This window comes from Colius striatus, chromosome 8 (assembly GCF_028858725.1).
Source record: "Colius striatus isolate bColStr4 chromosome 8, bColStr4.1.hap1, whole genome shotgun sequence".
NCBI lineage: Eukaryota > Metazoa > Chordata > Aves > Coliiformes > Coliidae > Colius > Colius striatus.
Genome location: NC_084766.1, coordinates 35,689,903 through 35,706,885, shown reverse-complemented (window position 1 = coordinate 35,706,885; position 16,983 = coordinate 35,689,903). Strand labels below are relative to the sequence as shown.

General features: G+C 46.3%; 1 protein-coding gene across 1 annotated transcript in view; it reads right to left on the bottom strand.

Annotated features, from left to right (window-relative positions):
- Positions 1-215: 215 nt before the first annotated feature.
- The window catches only part of ZRANB1 (zinc finger RANBP2-type containing 1), a 39,913-nt gene continuing 23,145 nt past the window's right edge, over positions 216-16,983 (bottom strand). The window contains exons 4-11 of the mRNA XM_062001885.1: positions 13,281-13,468; positions 11,621-11,774; positions 10,757-10,828; positions 9,969-10,167; positions 5,636-5,756; positions 4,723-4,852; positions 1,973-2,202; positions 216-1,121 (exon numbers count right to left, since the gene is read on the bottom strand). Coding sequence (XP_061857869.1) covers positions 903-1,121; positions 1,973-2,202; positions 4,723-4,852; positions 5,636-5,756; positions 9,969-10,167; positions 10,757-10,828; positions 11,621-11,774; positions 13,281-13,468 — 1,313 coding nt within the window. The 3' untranslated portion in view covers positions 216-902. The remainder of the gene's footprint in view (positions 1,122-1,972; positions 2,203-4,722; positions 4,853-5,635; positions 5,757-9,968; positions 10,168-10,756; positions 10,829-11,620; positions 11,775-13,280; positions 13,469-16,983) is intronic.

Below are 16,983 nucleotides of genomic sequence, written 5' to 3'. Positions count from 1 at the left end.
CGCGTCCAAGTTGTCAAACTTGACGCTGTTTGGTTGAGCCAGCGCTCACTGGAGTAAAATCCCTCTACCTTAGGGCACTTCTCTGAATAAATATTATGTATACTGAAAGAAACCTGGTAACTGTTAGACCAAACAAAACAAGAACCCAAACACACCCCCCACTGTTTCAGGAAACCCAGCATTTCGCTCAATGACAGACTTCGCTTCTCCTCCAGTTTGTTCCGTAGAGTTTAGATTTTATTACATGGGCACAGCAGTAACTAAAGTATTAGTAAAATAATGAATGTTTTCTCGCTCATGACTTGCTGTGGATATTTTGTGCAAACAAAAAGAAACCAAACACAACCAAAAACCAAGCCTCACAATCTGACCTGGGCACTAGTGAGATCTCACACACAAGGGCCTGTCGGGGAAGCGTGTCCAAGTTACCTGGAGGTGATGCAGGATACCGAGTTGTACAGTAAAAGACGGTGGGAGGGAGGAGATTTCCATCCGGCGTGTGCTTTCCTAAGTGCCCTTGTTTGGAAAGAAAATGTCTCTGCAATAATTAGATGCTGGTATAACTTTTCCTATTACACGACCTCTTACACAACCACATGCGGTACGTTTATAGACACATTTACAGTCGGAGAGAAAAAGGGGCAGGTGGGGGAGGAGGGTTTTTTCCCATCTTGATAATAAAATTAGGTGTTCTTTGTTTCTATACAAACGGTAGTCCGGCCCATTTCGCTCTCCTCGGGCAGCAGAGGAGCCCCCAGACTCTCTCCACGCTGGTTTGAGAAGTCCCTAACAGCATCTTTCCCTGGGAGTCGGGTCGTCACGCGCCCAAGGGCTGGAGCCCGACGCCGACCCCGGGGCCACACGCTCCGCGCCGCTCCTTTTGCTTTGCGAGCTCTTCCCCTTCACTCATCATCGTCATCCTCGTCCTCCTCCCCGTCGGACAGGGAGGTGCAGGGCCGGATCTGGCGGTAGCGGTCGAGCCACTTCTCCACCATCTGCGTGACGAGCGGGTGGTTGCGGCGGCGGGAGCTCTTCTGCATGGCCACCAGCACGCCGCCCTCCGTCACGCAGCACTCCAGCCACTCCCGCAGCAGCTTCTCCTGCTGCTCCTCGTTGCCTATCTTTGGGGGAGACGGAACACGTGGAGAATCAGCCTTCGAACGCCACCCGGCAACCTGAAGCGAGTCACCTGCAGTATCCTGGAACCCTCCCCCAGCACTTCCGTGTCCTGGAACCACCCCCCAGGCTTGGGAGCCTCTGAGAGCCAAACCCATGTCACAGCTTGAAAGCCCTGGAGGGATTCTCCAGCTCTTCTTTGTTCAGCTGGGCATTTCCCATATAGCCTTCCTATAGCCCAGTGGCCTGTGAGCAACTAACCCTTTATGGCAGGCACCATATGTAAGGGGAGTAAGTCCCTAAAGGGCCTTCTGGCTTTCTAAAGCAGTTTTTAGGAGTTTAGCAGTTCTTGACATGAAACATTTCCTCTTGTCAGACAACAAATGTTGTGGCTTGCTGGAAAAAACCCTCCCTCTCTCCACTTAAAGCTTGTTCTCTGCCTACAGGGTGCCCACTTTTTGCAGTCACTTTTCCATTCCTCCCTTACCCCATGCACACACTCTACTGAAGTGGTTCCCTGTCTTGGTCAGTTACCGAGGACGTGAGTTGAGTGTGACTTGCTGAAGAGATAGAGCATGTTGTAACTACTGGTCAGTATTTATGTTGCATCCTTAAAGGGCGTATTTCAGTCCCAGCCTAGTGTCAGAATCCTTCTGGGTCCTTCCCCAGGTGCACTTGTGTTACATTCACTTCAGAGAGCTTTAAATAAGCACCAAATCTGTGGGGAAGTATCTTCCAGAAGCACCTCAAAGGATGGGGAAGGGAGTTCCAGTTAAAGCACGGCTCTCTACACTGCAAACCCCCGTGGAGACACCCAGAGTGCTGAAGGGGCAGCTGTGACAAGGCCACCTCTTACCTCTTGAGCAGAAAGGAAGTGGATGTGCAGTAATTTCCTCTCGCTGTCCACCAAGGGCAGGAAAGTAACGGTAACGTCATCGTCAGTGTTCAAGTTAGCACCAGCCCCTCGGTTGCCATAACCATCGTTCTCCATGGCAACGAGGGCAGAGAAATGGCCCCTCGTGTAGCCCAGAGCAATAGGACTCTTCCAACAAAAACTCTGTTCCCATAACAAAGGCAAATACACACCTATGGCAAAGGAAAGCACAAGGTAAGGCTCCTTTGCATGGGAACAACACTTTTGGCCAAGCACAGCGACAGCAGCAGACTGTGCAGCACTTCAGACACCCTCGGTCTGGTCTGCACTGCCACAGGCCACACTGCCCAGCACAGCACATTGTTACTAAGCTGAATGAGAGATCAGCCAGGTACCTGCCACTGGACAACTTCAGACAGAAAAGCCACTACAGTTACAAGCAACATTGTACATCTCCCTCCCCCTAAAGGCCTCCGGCCTGTGGTAGGGTGAACACACCACGAGGGTAGAAAAGCACTCTGGGATGGTTGATAACTCTTAAAGTTATAAGGGAACAAATAATCAGCTTGTGCATCAGAGAAAGAAAAGCTCCAGTCAGGTATCTGCCTGTACCAGAGCAAAAATCCCACCTCTGCCTACAGAACTTACCAGTAAAAAGAACTTGCTGCACTAAATGTTATTGAGCACCCAATTGTGCAGCCCATCCCAGACACTGTGGGACTTGTCACAAACACTGTGTTAACACATTAAATGGAGACACAGCAATTGGCAGATCTAGTCTCAATAAAAAAGGAGAGAACCTCTACCAAAGAGCTGACACTACACTGCTCAGATACAAATAACTCCCCAGCATCTTTAGCAAGAGTCATTCACTTGAGGTGCATGAAGTAACAAAGCAAGAGCTCCTTTCTTCTAGGACAGAAACAATTCTTGGTGTGTACTGCTGCAAGACAACTTCAGCAGAAGCTTGCCTTCCCTGGGGAAAGCCAGCCTTCCTACCAGAGCTGCTGCCAGACAAGGCACTGCCTTCCCCCCTCTGCCCGTGGGGATGGGAGGGCCGACACCAACATGGACATCTGGGGCAGGGGCTGGCTGGGGAGGTTGCACTTGAGAACTCATCTTGCTTTGCTGAAACAAACATTGGTGGGGTCTAGTGGGAAACAGTTTCCCCTTTTTCAACCCCCACTCTTGAGTTAGCAAATGAAGAAGTGCTTGAAAGTCTTTCTGGTTCTTTTAGATTAAGAGGGGAATCCCAGGCATTGCCTCTGATGCTCTCAAGAGCTACAGAAGTCAGGTTGATGGAGGAATTGAGAAAGCAGTGTGACAGCACTGATGATGACATGCACACAGGCCACAAAGTAAAGAGCATGGACTCACACACCTGTCCTGGAAGCCATCCACAGAGGATGGTTTCTCCAGCTTGATGGAGAACTTCAGTCACCCACCTTTTTCCCTGCTTAATTTAACACGCACAGCCAGAGCAGGAGCAGATTTAAGGCTGAGTCAATGGATCTGCCACTGTCAAAACCTTAGCATTTAAAGGAACATTGTCAGCTGCAACCCAGAAAACACAGAGCCTGTCAGTTATGAGGCTCACAACAGCTAAAGCGAGGATAAAGGTGGAAAGAGGAATCCCTGGACGAAAACAAACGTCATCAGGGAGAAGATTTCAGGGGCAGAAAGGGGGTTTGCAGTACTGTCCAAGGTGCTATGAACCGAACCAGATGATAGGGAAGCTTTAAGACAATGCAGTTCTCCATCTCTGGTACAGCCCACAGACTTTCTATCCTCTTTCTTCTTTGGGGAATGTCATCCCAAACATGGGCAGGGAAGGCTGAGCACTCCTCCCAGCCTGCTGAAGGGCTGGCTCTAAGCAAAGCTCACCCACAAGCCCAGAACAGCAACTCCTGAACCATTTACATATTAACCACAGAAATGTGGTTGGACAGGGCTGGAAGTAACTCCAGGTAGTTTGACAGAGGAGCCCCAAGTTCACCTGCTCCCAGTGCTGTGTGTTTCTGCAGGTGGATGGACATGGCTTGTGGCAAGCAAATCACAAGTCACAGGCAGCTGTCTGACTAAATCCCTGGAACGTGTGTCAAGCAGAGGTTGTCCAGACAACCCTTTACCCTCTGGCTCACAGAGCAAGGAAACAATTGCAGCATATTTAGGCCAAGTAACACCTGGAGATGAGGAAGAACCTTTATCCTGAGAGGGCTGTCAGCTCCTGTGCCAGGCTGCCCAGGGCAGTGGTGGAGTCCCCATCCCTGGAGAGATCCCAGAGCCGTGGAGCTGAGGTGCTGAGGGCCGTGGGTTAGTGGTGGCTGTGGCAGTGCTGGAGGGGATTCGATGAGCTTACAGGGCTTTTCCAGTCTGTGACTTACAGCCATTAGTGCCATAAGCAAAGAGAATTTCAAATTCCATTTATTAAACCTCTTGTGTCTTCCAGCAGTACAAACCACACAACTTTTGGTAAGTTTTCACAACCAGCAATATCTTCTACAAGTTAGAGACCAAAGCCATGCTGAGTAGAAGAGTCCAACCAGATTGTCACTGGCTCCAGGCTGGAGGGGATTGCTTTGTTCTTTGTAACAGCTAATGAAAACTCTACCTACAACATCATTCTATGCTCTTTCTGACTAGTAGCTTAACATCACTCTCCTTTCAACCTCCTTTCTCATTCTGTTTCTAAGGCCTGTGTGAGAAGCAGGGGTGAAGAACGCCAGGCTTACCTTGGAAGCGGGTATATCCTAATGTTTCTCCTCGGAAACTCTTATAATATTTTACTCCATAAACTATAATTGGTCTTCTAAGAATATGTGCAAGTACAAAAATGTGTGTCTGCTCCAAACTCGCTCCAGGCTGAACCAAACACAAAAAGCAAGACATCACTTGAAACAGAACTTACCATCCTCTGCTTTGAAACATGAAAAAACAGTCTCCAAATTGAGGCAGAAAATGCTTTTAAGGCTCATTTTTTTTTCCTCTGACAGGAAAAACGAAAAGACTGGGAGATAATTACATTTCAGCTTGCACAAGAACTTAAGCTGTCAGTAATAATTCTCTGTCCTACTGCCCAGATGCAATCTACAATATTTCACTCGCCAATTAGAAACAAAACTTTACATAATGTTTAGTCTAAAAATACTTCACTCATCCAGGACAAGTTAAGGATAGGAAAAGAGCATATCCAAAACAAATCACCAGAAGAGAGCACCAAAATGATGGTTATACTTCAAAAGAGGAGCCAAAAGTATTCCTATGGTTGGAAGCATATAGGCACGTCAATCTCTTTTTGGAGGGGAGTTATAGCAGCTTGCTGGAGTTTAAGTAGCACAAGCTTGAGATTCGGAGGGGTGTTCTAGGAGGGAAGCGCTGCAGGAGGTAGGGGGCAGGACATTAGACAGGTCTGTATTGCAGCCTTCCCCCTGACACCAGGGGAGCCACACCCTTCTGTACCTTGTCAGTTTTAAATGAGCCTTCCTGTCTTGGCAGAAGAGGCTACCCAGTAACACTGTGAGGCTGTTGGCTTCAGGGGAATTTATCCTTCATACATGAAAGTTCTTATTGCTAAAGAACACTGGGTTCTTGACATTTCTTTTCAGAAGTTAAAATACTCTAAGAGACTTGAGGAAGTTTTCTTACCTGGCTTGCAAGAGAGAGTATGAATGCCCAATCCTCCTGCCACTGTTCCTCTCGCAATGAGAAATGTAAACCAAAGCTCTGGGAATACCACGATTCCCACTCTTTCCAGCGTGTGTAGAACCTGAAACGTTAGTGGGAAAGCCAGAGAGAGAAAGGAGAGAGTGGTAAGGACAAAGACTTTTACTCAACCACCAAAAACCCTGAGAGCAGTATTCACCCCTTGCAATCCTTTATCCCAAGTCTGGAAACAAGGGGGAAGAAAGAGTCAAAAAAAATGGATTTGGTTTTGATCTTCAGGAGGCTCCACTGGGTAATGCTCATGTAAGAAAGCACTTGGGACCACAGTGCCCACAGCAAACATGCTCTAAGAGATTCAAGTTCCTAACAGGCTCCTGGTTAGTTTGGTACCTCTTGTAACAGGTGTTTTGAAGCCTTGCTCAAGATCAAGCATCTCACGTTCCCGGTTTCACATCAGGAGTTGCTCATTCTTCTCAAATAAATGAAGGTATTTTCCATCACTGACCATATCATAAGCCAATTAACTCCCAAATTCCCGTGTATCAACTTCAAGTAGAAGGTTGAGAGACGGAATCTGTGCTACCAGGTTTTGGGGCAAAGAGCATGGTACCTCCCATTGTATGGGACAGTCACAAAGCAGTGGGAGAAGAACCCAAGAGAGGGAGGGAATTGATCCCTGTTGTGCTGCAAGTTCTAAAGGCACAAGACTGCTGGTTTTCTCTTTCCATTTAAATGAGCATTTCTGTACATCAGTTTAGTCCCAATGTTTGATCTTTCTTCCTCAATTACAAAGAAAATTGACCTACAAGTTAAAAAGCAGATGCTGGGGGGTCTTCCAGGTTTTGAAGTGTGTGCACTCAGTGCCCATGGAAAGGGCACAGCAGCCTCCCAGCAGGGCCACAGCCCTGTCAGCAGCACTAAGTCAGCTTGGAAACAATGGCCCTTACTGGGAACACAAAGGAACCATTCTGAAGTCCAGCTGATTTAAAAAGTCGCTGCAATGAACTCATTTAATTAAAGTCTGAAAATTAACAATGTGTGGGGATGGAAGAAACCTTCCCTGTGCTTTCAGGAAAGTTGGTATCATTATGCACCAGGACCTGCTGGAGAGCAGCTCTGGGAGAGGGACCTGAGAGTGCTGGGGGCAGCAACTAAACATGAGCAGCACTGTGCCCTCGTGGGCAAGAAGCCAATGGCATCCTCGGGGCCATGAAGAAGAGTGTGGGCAGCAGATGGAGGGAGGTTCTGCTCCCTCTCTGCTCTGCCCTGGTGAGGCCTCATCTGGAGTTCTCTGCCCACTTCTGGGCTCCCCAGCTCCAGAGAGATGGGGAACTGCTGGAGAGAGGCCAGTGCAGGGCCACCAAGATGATCAGGGGACTGAAGCATCTTCCTTATGAGGAAAGGCTGCGGGACCTGGGGCTGTTCAGTCTGGAGAAGAGGAGACTGAGGGGAAACCTTACTGATGCTGATCAATAACTGAAGGTGGGTATCAAAAGGATAGGGCCAGTCTTTTTTTCTGTGGTGGGCAATGCCAGCACAAGAGGTAACAGGCACAAACTGGAACACAAGAAGTTCCACTGGTACACGAGGAGAATCTCCTTTGGTGCTGAGGTGAGGGAGCCCTGGCCCAGGCTGCCCAGGGAGGGTGTGGAGGCTCCTTCTCAGGAGGTTTCCAAACCCACCTGGACATGTTCCTGTGCCCCCTGAGCGAGGTGAACCTGCTTTAGCAGGGGGTTGGGCTGGATGAGGGCCCTTCCAACCCCCACCATGCTGGGATGCAAAATCTTGGTGTATCCAACAGCCATCACCAGCCAGGCTGGCTTTCCCAAATACAGCCAATGCCTCTGCATGGCTTACAAGACCCATTAGTAACACACTTCAGTATTCCCAGCTATCACAGTAATCACTCACAGTAAGACAGCTACAGGGAACCTGCTGGATCTATCTACGTTGCAGTTTCTATCCATATAGATCGACTGCTCCTCTCTTTGCAGCTGATATTGTCACTGTTTCTCCCCAGAAATCTCTAACCAAATATCTTTTCCTAAATGGATCAGTTGCCAGGTTTACTGGAAGTTTAATCAGATTCTGTAAAAACAACCAAAAGACACAAAACTCACACAAAAAGGGCCTCCACCCTCCAAGAAACCCTCCTGGGAAACAGTTTTCCTAAAGAAGTTTCTTCCTTGAGTTAGCCACAGTAACCTACAGATGTTCACAGGAGGTAGCCTTGCAGACAGAAGTCAAGGCTCGAGATTTTCATCTCATTTAAAACAAAAACTTCAGTTTAACACAGGAGAAGTGAATGAGTCCATTAAAGACATATCTGGAAGCCACTTGGTGCATATGCCTGTTCTCCACCAAAAGCCAATGGTGAGATAAATGAGGACACACTATTGAGTAACCTAAGGAAGTGTAGTCATTTAAAAGGTGAGAGGAAGAGACTCCACAGTCTAGAGCCTCTGGGAACTTCATTATTGAGCTTTTACTGAGTACCAGACACTGAGTACCAAAGACTGTCTCCAGTAAATAGATTCTTCTTTGTTCAGGATCTAAACAAACAAAAAACGAGGCCAAACGAGTTACATGAATGTTCCGTGTCTGACTAAAAATACCCGTTTTAAAGTGTCTTTGTGAAGGCTCTGAAGAACAACTCCACTAGATAAAAGCTTAAACATACTATTTGCTGAGACTGGTGATTGCATTTAAGAGCCCATTTCTTCAGCAACCATCATTAAAGCCAGTGACTTAAAGCCACCTTTTATCTGCTACACATCTTGGCCCCGAAAATGAAAAGCAAATGTATCCTCCCACACAGAATCTACACAGCAAGTATAGCATGTGCAGGATGATCCATTTACAACACAGCTAAAAGACTTCTCACACCCTCAATCAGGAATCCTTGAGAGGAATTATGACTCCAGTCTGACCCAGTACCATCAGTAACACAGCAGTTGATTCTTCAAGAGTTCCCACTGCTACCAGCCAGACCAGTTCCTGTCAGGGATGTAGCTCTGCAGTGGTTTGTACTAGACTTGTACTGATTTTTCCACTGACAAGCTGGTAAATAAGATTCTCCAGACTGCAGGTAGGCAACTGAATTCAGACAGCTATAAAGGAGCATAGGAATCAAAAACAAAGCCCCATATGCTTTCAATAAGGACAACGTAACTTCAGTGCAAATTCTCTCTGGAACGTGAACTGAAAAGCTTAACCAGGTTTAACACACTCTAAACAGTGTTCCATGAGACATGACAGTCACTCAACAACAGTTAACACTCATGTTTTAAAGACTGGTTTAAACCTCAATAGTTTGCAGCATGTTTTTGGATGCAGCTTGTTCTATAAAGAACAAAACCTGATCTATTGCACACTTCTGGCCTTGGAGAAGCAGCCTGTGATGCCAGGGACATTCCTGCATGGTGGAGATGCACACTCCACTACGAACAGTTCTGAAGTACTGACAGATCTAGTTGGAGACAGGTTCTCAGAACTGAAACATCACTTTTGTGAATTGAGCTCTGGGTGCTAGTTTGCTAAGTTTTCTCCAGCCAGCAGGCAGCTGGGGATGGTGATCACAGCAGCTACACAGAGGTACCCCTGAAACAAACCTTTGTTGTCTGCTGCCTGTACAGCACAGACCAAGGGAGGAGGAGGCTCCTTGTCCAGTACTTCTCACAGGGTCTCTTGCCCTTGACTACAGGGATCCTAATTCCCTCTGCCTTACACTATTAGGCTTTATCCATCTCTCCTCTCAGTCCCATTACACACGTGGGAGCTGCTGGACACTGCTGGGGGTCCAATCGTTAAAGACTTTTTCCTCTGGCAGAGGGAAGCCACAGTATCAGACTGAAGAAGGTTGTCAGTGTAAAACAACAAAAGTTGTCTTACAGAATGATTTTCCTTTACTGTGGCCAGAAGACAGCACTAGTTCTATGTCAGCACTGTTCTCCTGCCATAACTTTAGCAGCCAGAACAGGAACAAAAAGAGCAATATCGAATAAAGCTGTATCTAAGCAGATGGAATGAAAGTACTGCAAAGTTTATACAGGAATAAAAGGCTATCTTCTGTTAGCAATCTTCTGCAAAGCTTCCAGCAAGCAGCAAGGCATGGCATCTGCATGAGTTACACTGCAAGCATACAGAAATTCCAGCCCTAATAACTGTGGTTAATGTGTTCCTGACGAGCACACAGCACTAAATATTTCACCGTGAGTCAACATCTCTGAGACAGAGTCACCATGAGTTGGGTGGGGGTGGTGGTTGTGTTTTTCATACTACACTCCATGGAAAGCTATCAGTGAAGCTGACTTACCAATGTGAGCAGTCGTGTAAACTGTCGTGAAGAGCTTTCCGCAGCACTGAATCCTTGTCGTAAATGCCCCACGTGGCCTGTAGTACTGAGTCAAGCAGGCAGTCCCCTGCAGTCCGGTTCCAAAGTGCATACAGCCTGCTGTCCAGGCGTGTACCCAGTTCCAGGGACCAGTTAATGATGGGAGATTCCTCTTCTAGCTCTGCAATGTGACAATTGACCTCTGAAAACCTGCAGTCATTTGAAGGCTCAGAGAATCCAGAGCAGCGGCGCAATGGCAGAATCTCAACATTTCACCCACTTACAGGACTAAAACTGAAGTTTTCCTTCATACTACAAAAATAAGTGTACTACAATGGCTAAAGGCATTCCTTGGGTGAAATACTAGCAAGAAAAGAAGGCAACAAACCCCAAACTATCACTTGAAAGTACACTACCGTTTGTCTGCTTAAGTGGAAAGATTTGCTCAGTTTCCTTTAGAGATTGTGGCTCACAACTATAAGCTTTAAAACTCTTTAAAATTCAAAGATACATTACAGACATGATCTCTACAGACTCCATTCTCTCTCTGCCTTATAAATAGACTGTGAATGTTAAAATTAAAGTCATTCCAGGGTGAAGATTAACTTGAAAGCATCGAATCTGTACTTAAATTCAGGCGACAAAGCCACATCTATTCACACACGTTCTTTCCACTCTCTCACATACACACACACACACTTCTTTTTAATGACAGAAATATTCTCCAATGAAAACTGAGAAGATATTCTAGCCATTCTCAGAGCATTTACCTTTCTGAACATCTCTATCGAGCACTTCATCAAACAACTTCTCTTGGACGGTGGGTGGTAAGTCTTCAATATCTGGAAAAGCAGCACAAAACCCACAAAAAAGAAATCACTCAGTGTTACTGCAAGAGAGACACATTATCAGCTGATGTTCACACCAGCTTTTGCCCTGGCATCGCTAATGTCCCCCCTGAAAAGCTGCCACGGTTTCCAGGTCTGTCGTGTGTGACCAAAGGCTTCCCAGCTCAGGCTGAAGTAGACGTGTAGCTCAGACTGGCTGCCAGAGCGTTTGTGCAGAAAGGATGGTCACTGCACACGTAGGGTAAGAATGGACTTCTCTGAAGGAGAAAGTGGAGAGCCACTTTGGGGTGGGGGAAAAAGAAAAGAGGAGTATTTTCAACCCTACCTATGTTTAGGACAGCTTCAATCCTAAGCAATAGTTTATCACCCAGCTGAGTGAGTGATTTCCCCTCCCTGGTGTCCCCATTTTGCCAAGAGACTTGTGTACAGTTGGCCAAGAGGCTTGTACAGAGCACCCACTTCCTCAGGCATTTCATGCCAACTTCAAGGAAACAGTTCAGAGAACCCCAGTGGTTTGCAGACCACAGTTTGCAGGTTAGAAAACAGAAATGGGTAACTGAGCATGGGAAATGCCACCACTGGCAACTGTTCCCAGAGCTTTACAGACAGAACCTGTGGATCTAAAGGTAAGAAATGGTACAATGAGGAAAACTCCTTGGTGACTCCTGTTACGGTGTAGAACACACACCACTATTCACACATCCAAATCCATCAAAGTTAAGGAAATAAAGCAATTCTCAACTAGGTGACAGAAACACCCCCATCTCCCATCAGGAAGAAGAATACCTGCAGGTAACGTAAAGGTTACGAGGTCAGTCAGAAAGTAGCAAGCGAAGTCTCCCTTCCGCTGATGAAGAGATGCAGCAATCTCACGGCGAATTTGTTCGGTGACCTCCGGGCACACCATGGCAGGAATGCACTTGGCTGCGTGCTGGGATACCTGCAACACACCACAGTCACTGCCCTCAGCCCTACTCCCAGGTAAATACAAAGACTGAGGAGCTGTAACACCACTGACACACAGGATTTTGTTAGCAAGTAATACAACTGAGTATAAACACTGGTATCCTGAAACATTACATCTTTAGTGACTCAATGAATATTTTGTTGTTATGTAGCTGGTAACATACAGTTGGGGAAAAAAACTCTCTTTTAATCAAAAGTGATCACTTCCAGCAGGAAAAACAAACAAAAACAGGTGAGGAGGAGACAGCAGTAGGGAAAATAACTCTTCTGCATGAGCAGAGTCTAAATTTAACAAAGAACATCAATACCACAGCACAAGAATCTTCCCCCAACCTTTATGCTAAGATACTTAATTCCTCCAGACTGTGACCACCACTGACAGTAGGAACCCATTCAATGCCACAGGGATGACACTGGATACAATTAAAAAAGCCTTTAAGACACACATTCTCACTATATCTTCACACTTATTTCCACTATATGTTAGTATCACCACTGCTCAAACACTACTAAGAACCCTCACAGATGGTGTATCAAAGAAGTCTTTCTAGCAACTGAGACAAAACCAAGCAGAAAATCTTGTAGACAGTATTTCAGCTCATTAACTTGGTTTTAAATGCACAGTTCCACTCACCCTGAGAGCAATGTCAGCAGCACAAAACTACTGATTTTAGCCATATGTAAATATCTGCTCCTCAAGGCTTTAGCTATGTTTGTCTTGCTTCATCTACTCTTTTCAATGACTCAAGCCTAAACATTCCAGCATCCTTATGCACTTCTTAGGCGTGCTGCTTTTAGAGCACACACCTCCAGAGTTCCATTAAGCATCAAGAACAGGGAAGGAGGTAGAATAACAATTTGGCTCTGGTCAGGTAAGGAACCAGAAGCCTGAGATGAAGGAAACAGAGAAAAGATAAGAGAATGACTTCCAGGCTGCAAAGGAGGGGAAACATCACCGGAGGTGAGGTGGATTGTACAAAACTATGAGGAGATGGAACATGCAAGAGCAAGGAGACCACAGAGAGGAACCAACAGGTCTGTAAAATGGGCCAAGAGTGGGGAAAATATAGCAATTTTGTGAAGTAAGACATTTGCCTTTCTCTGGAGAGAGTTCTCAAGAAAGCCAGGGAAGACAGCCCAGGTATTCATGAAACAAACCTACGCTGTCATTGATCTCAATGTTTTGCTTTCGGGGCACTTCCTCTCCCCCACCCACAGCACAGGAAGCCTCACAATAGCTCACTTCCAGCATCAGTAAGGTCAGAACCTCATTAATGAGAAAACTCAACAGCCTCAAGACCACTCCATACACACAGCCTTAAAGTAAAGTCGCTTCTTCAGAAGAAGTATCACCCAAGGCACAGAGCCGCAGTATTAGCCTCTCTCTTCTGGTAAATCAAGTTACACATCACTGCCTGCAAACAATGGCACAGTTACAGGAGGTTCCTCTCCAATCCAGGCACAAGACAAAGCAACTCACCTCTGTAAGCAGAATGGCCAGCATGTCCTGTCTCTGGAAGCGGATGGCCAGGTGCACGAGCGTGTACCCCACGTCGAACGCGGACGGGCGGTTTAGCAGGCGGACCTCATCTGCAGTAAGCTGGCGGGCAATGTCTCCTCCTGATGACTTGTAAGCTTCAACAGCAGCTAAATCACCTTCTACCACTCCTGAAGGGAGGGAGGGAAAAAACCCAACAATTCATTTTGGCTAGTGACTGAGCCTTCTGCATCAAGCTACCTTATTTAACAGTTTACCTCCATCTATTCTGCCAGACCTAACACACATCAACTGCATTCCAAGGAGCTCACCAAGTTTTGTTTCTTTGTTTAAACACAAGACTGAAAAATATTTACACTTACCTTCTAGATCATTTCCACTATACAAACTGATTAGAAGATCTGACAGATCAAAGCCAGCTCTGAAGTGGTGCTGAGGACCTTCAATGAAACACCTAGCACAACATACTCACTAACACTTCATCTGATCAGCAGTACTGAGGGAGAGCCACTCACTCATAGCAGAGATTAGTTTGATGATTGTATCTTCCCTTTTATCTTAAAAACAAACTACTAGATCTAAGGGATAGATCAATTAAAAGCTTTCTGGAATAAAAGCCTTTTTTTCCCAGTACAGTTTGAAGTAGTGTTGGAAGAAGGTACAGGTTTCTCTGCAGCTCACCATCTCGCTACCAACTGAACTTAATAAACTGAGTTGAAGTTACACTCACAGACTGCGTACCTTGCAAGATGTGAGGGGGAACACCACCCTTAAGTCTTCTAGAGTCCCTGGGAATCTCTAACTCCTGTCCCATGCTCCATATCAAGGCCACTCAAGCAGAATGACATTATCAGAACACAACGAGAAGTGGTGCTGTTCACAGTGGCAGTGCCCAGGTAAGACTCCTGATATTCAGAAGTTCCTTGAAATATCAAGCTCCTACTTTAGATATATGCTTTACAAGAGAACAGTGTAATGCTGAGCTGAGGAACCACAAAAGTCATCTCAAAGCCATCTTTAGTAGTAAACAGAATACTTCTAATTCCCTAACGAGAAGCAGACCTATTTGCAGCAGCTCAAGTGCAGAAGAGTGAGGGCGCAGATCACAGAAATGAGAAAAGCCTCTCCCCTGTTTTCTGTAGGCAAACCTCCCCCTGGCAACTCCTAGAAGTCAGCAGTTAACTGGAAATTGAGGCTTGAGTCTATTCTTCACCCAGTCTGCTTACAGAGACTAAAAAACTGACCAGAAGGGGAAGAAGCGGGTGCCTGTCAGGCCACTCACTCATAATCAGGACTAGGATTCAAACAACAGACACCACCACCCCCTCCCCATCAAAAACCACAACCCAAACCAAAAAGCCCAATGCAACAAATTGAGCTGCCTGCTCCCAGAGAAGCACAGTAACCACTGGGTTGCTGGTTAATCCAGGATTTAGGAAAGCATTCTCAGCTCAGCCAGAAAGTCTGTCACTCTCAATACTGAGATTACGGGGCTTTCAGAAGAAACGCAGGGAGGGAAAACGGATTATCAGTGCAAGACATTTCTCTACAGAGTTATCAGCTCTGCTTAGTAAGCCTCTGCAGATAAAAGTTAGATTATTCATTTCAACAGTAGTCTAAAGCAGAGAAACTCCAGACTCAACTGCACATTTCAGTCATACAATATCTACCCATTCAGCAAGGACTCCAAAGTCCTAACAGGCCAGAGCACAATAAAAACAACACAGGACAGTGATTTCTTAGTTTTCTGATGCACATTTGTGGTCTGCATGTCCAGGAAGACACTCCCATTGAACTCCACCATTATGTCCTGTTCTGCTTAAGTGTACTCACCCCAGAGGAGTTAAAGAAATAGTTAGACAAGAGTTCTGTTTGTCCAATTTTGGTTCTTGTTCCATAAGAGTCAGAACTTTGCTGATGAAAAAAATACATTTTAAAGAAGGGAGTAGCTACTGATGGAGAAAAGCAACTTCAGTGAAGGGAACACTGAAAACTCATTAGTTTTCAAAATCTTCTCCAAAACCAAGCATCAAAGGAATGCAACACAGGATGCAACCACCATAGCTGCACTGCTACCACAGCAATTCCCCTTCTGGGCAGAACCAAAACAGACTGAAGCAAAAGGCAGGGCTTGTCACTGTGTGCTGGATCCACAACAAGAACACCAAGTGTAGCATTTTATTTGCATTTATGCTGCTGATGAGGCAGTATCAAAGACTGCTTGAAATACATCAGTCCAACCACATGCAGCAAGCTGTTGGGGTTTTGTCATGGTTTTGCCCAGCCAGCAATGAAGCACCACAACAGCCTCTTCAGTGCTCCCCGTGTCTCTCCCTCAACGGCTCAGGGGGGTAGGGAATGAGGGATGTGGTCAGTCTCTCACAGATGGTCTCTGCTGCTTCTCTCTTCTCAGAGGAGGACAACTCCTCTCAATGTTCCCCTGTTCCAACACAGGGTCCCTCCCCTGGGACACAGTCCTTAATGAACTTCTTTGGTGTGGGTTCTTCCCAGCAGCTGCGGCTTCTGCCGATATGGGATCCCTCCCTCGGGACACGGCCTCCCCTGGGCATAGTCACTGTCCCTGGCATGGGGTCTTTCACAAACTGCAAACAAATCTCTGCTTCACCAGTCCTCTCCGCAGGATGCAGGGGAGTCTCTGCTCCAGCACAGCTCCTCCTCTCTTCCCTCACTGACCTTGGAGTCTGCACGGTCGCTTCTCTTGCTTTTCCAACTCCTTGCACCATCACCGGCCAGAGAAGAAGGAAGGAAAAGGAAGAACCCTCCTCTTCTGGCTGCTTCTTCTTAAAACATGATTGTGGAGGTGCTCAATTGGTTCAGCCCCAGAAGTGGGTCTGACTCAGAGCTGGGGAGAGTTGCTTGAAACTTCTTACAGGAGCCATGTTTACAGCCCCTTCCCCCTTACCAGAAAGGGCTCCACACAAATCCATGACAGGTTTTTGTGTAGATACACACATTTACATAGATATCAAAGTCAGTTTCTCATGACTTGCCTTAAAACAAGCTATACTACAGCTTTGGCACAAGACCACCTGCTAGGAAACCCAAGAATCCACGGGGAAAGAAGGATCTTGGCAGAAGAGCAGATTCTCCACTATCCTATGACACTTAATTTTTTATTATTGTAATAATTTAGGAAAGAAATTTTGCTAAAGAGCCACTTCGTACCCTTTAATGCATTTTAACCACTTCTACTGACACAGAAAATATTCTTGTTACTACATCTGCACCTTCCATCACACCACTCAATGACAAACATAGCCCAGACCACCCAAGGCAGGTAGGTAGCCACTCTGACAATCTAAATACCTCAAATTCATTCCAAAACTCAGACAAGCAAGCTTCCCCAAAATGACCTTTGGATGACATATGATCAGACCCAGATCACCCAAACAATTCCGCTGGGTCAGCCTGTCAACTACACACTGCACAGCAGCACATGCTGCTGCAGCTTTAAGCCAGTGCCTGTCCAACTCGTAATTATTCTTTTAGTCCTCCACCCTCAGCTGCTAAGGCACGTTATTACCATCCCACTCTTAATCAAACCTCAGCAGCAACTGAGGTCTAAGACTGATGCTGAGAGGCAGTCATGTGAGGTTTGGCAGTGCCTTCAAGCTCTAACTACTACAAGCTGCAATAAGGATCCAAATCAGTGACATGTGCTGTA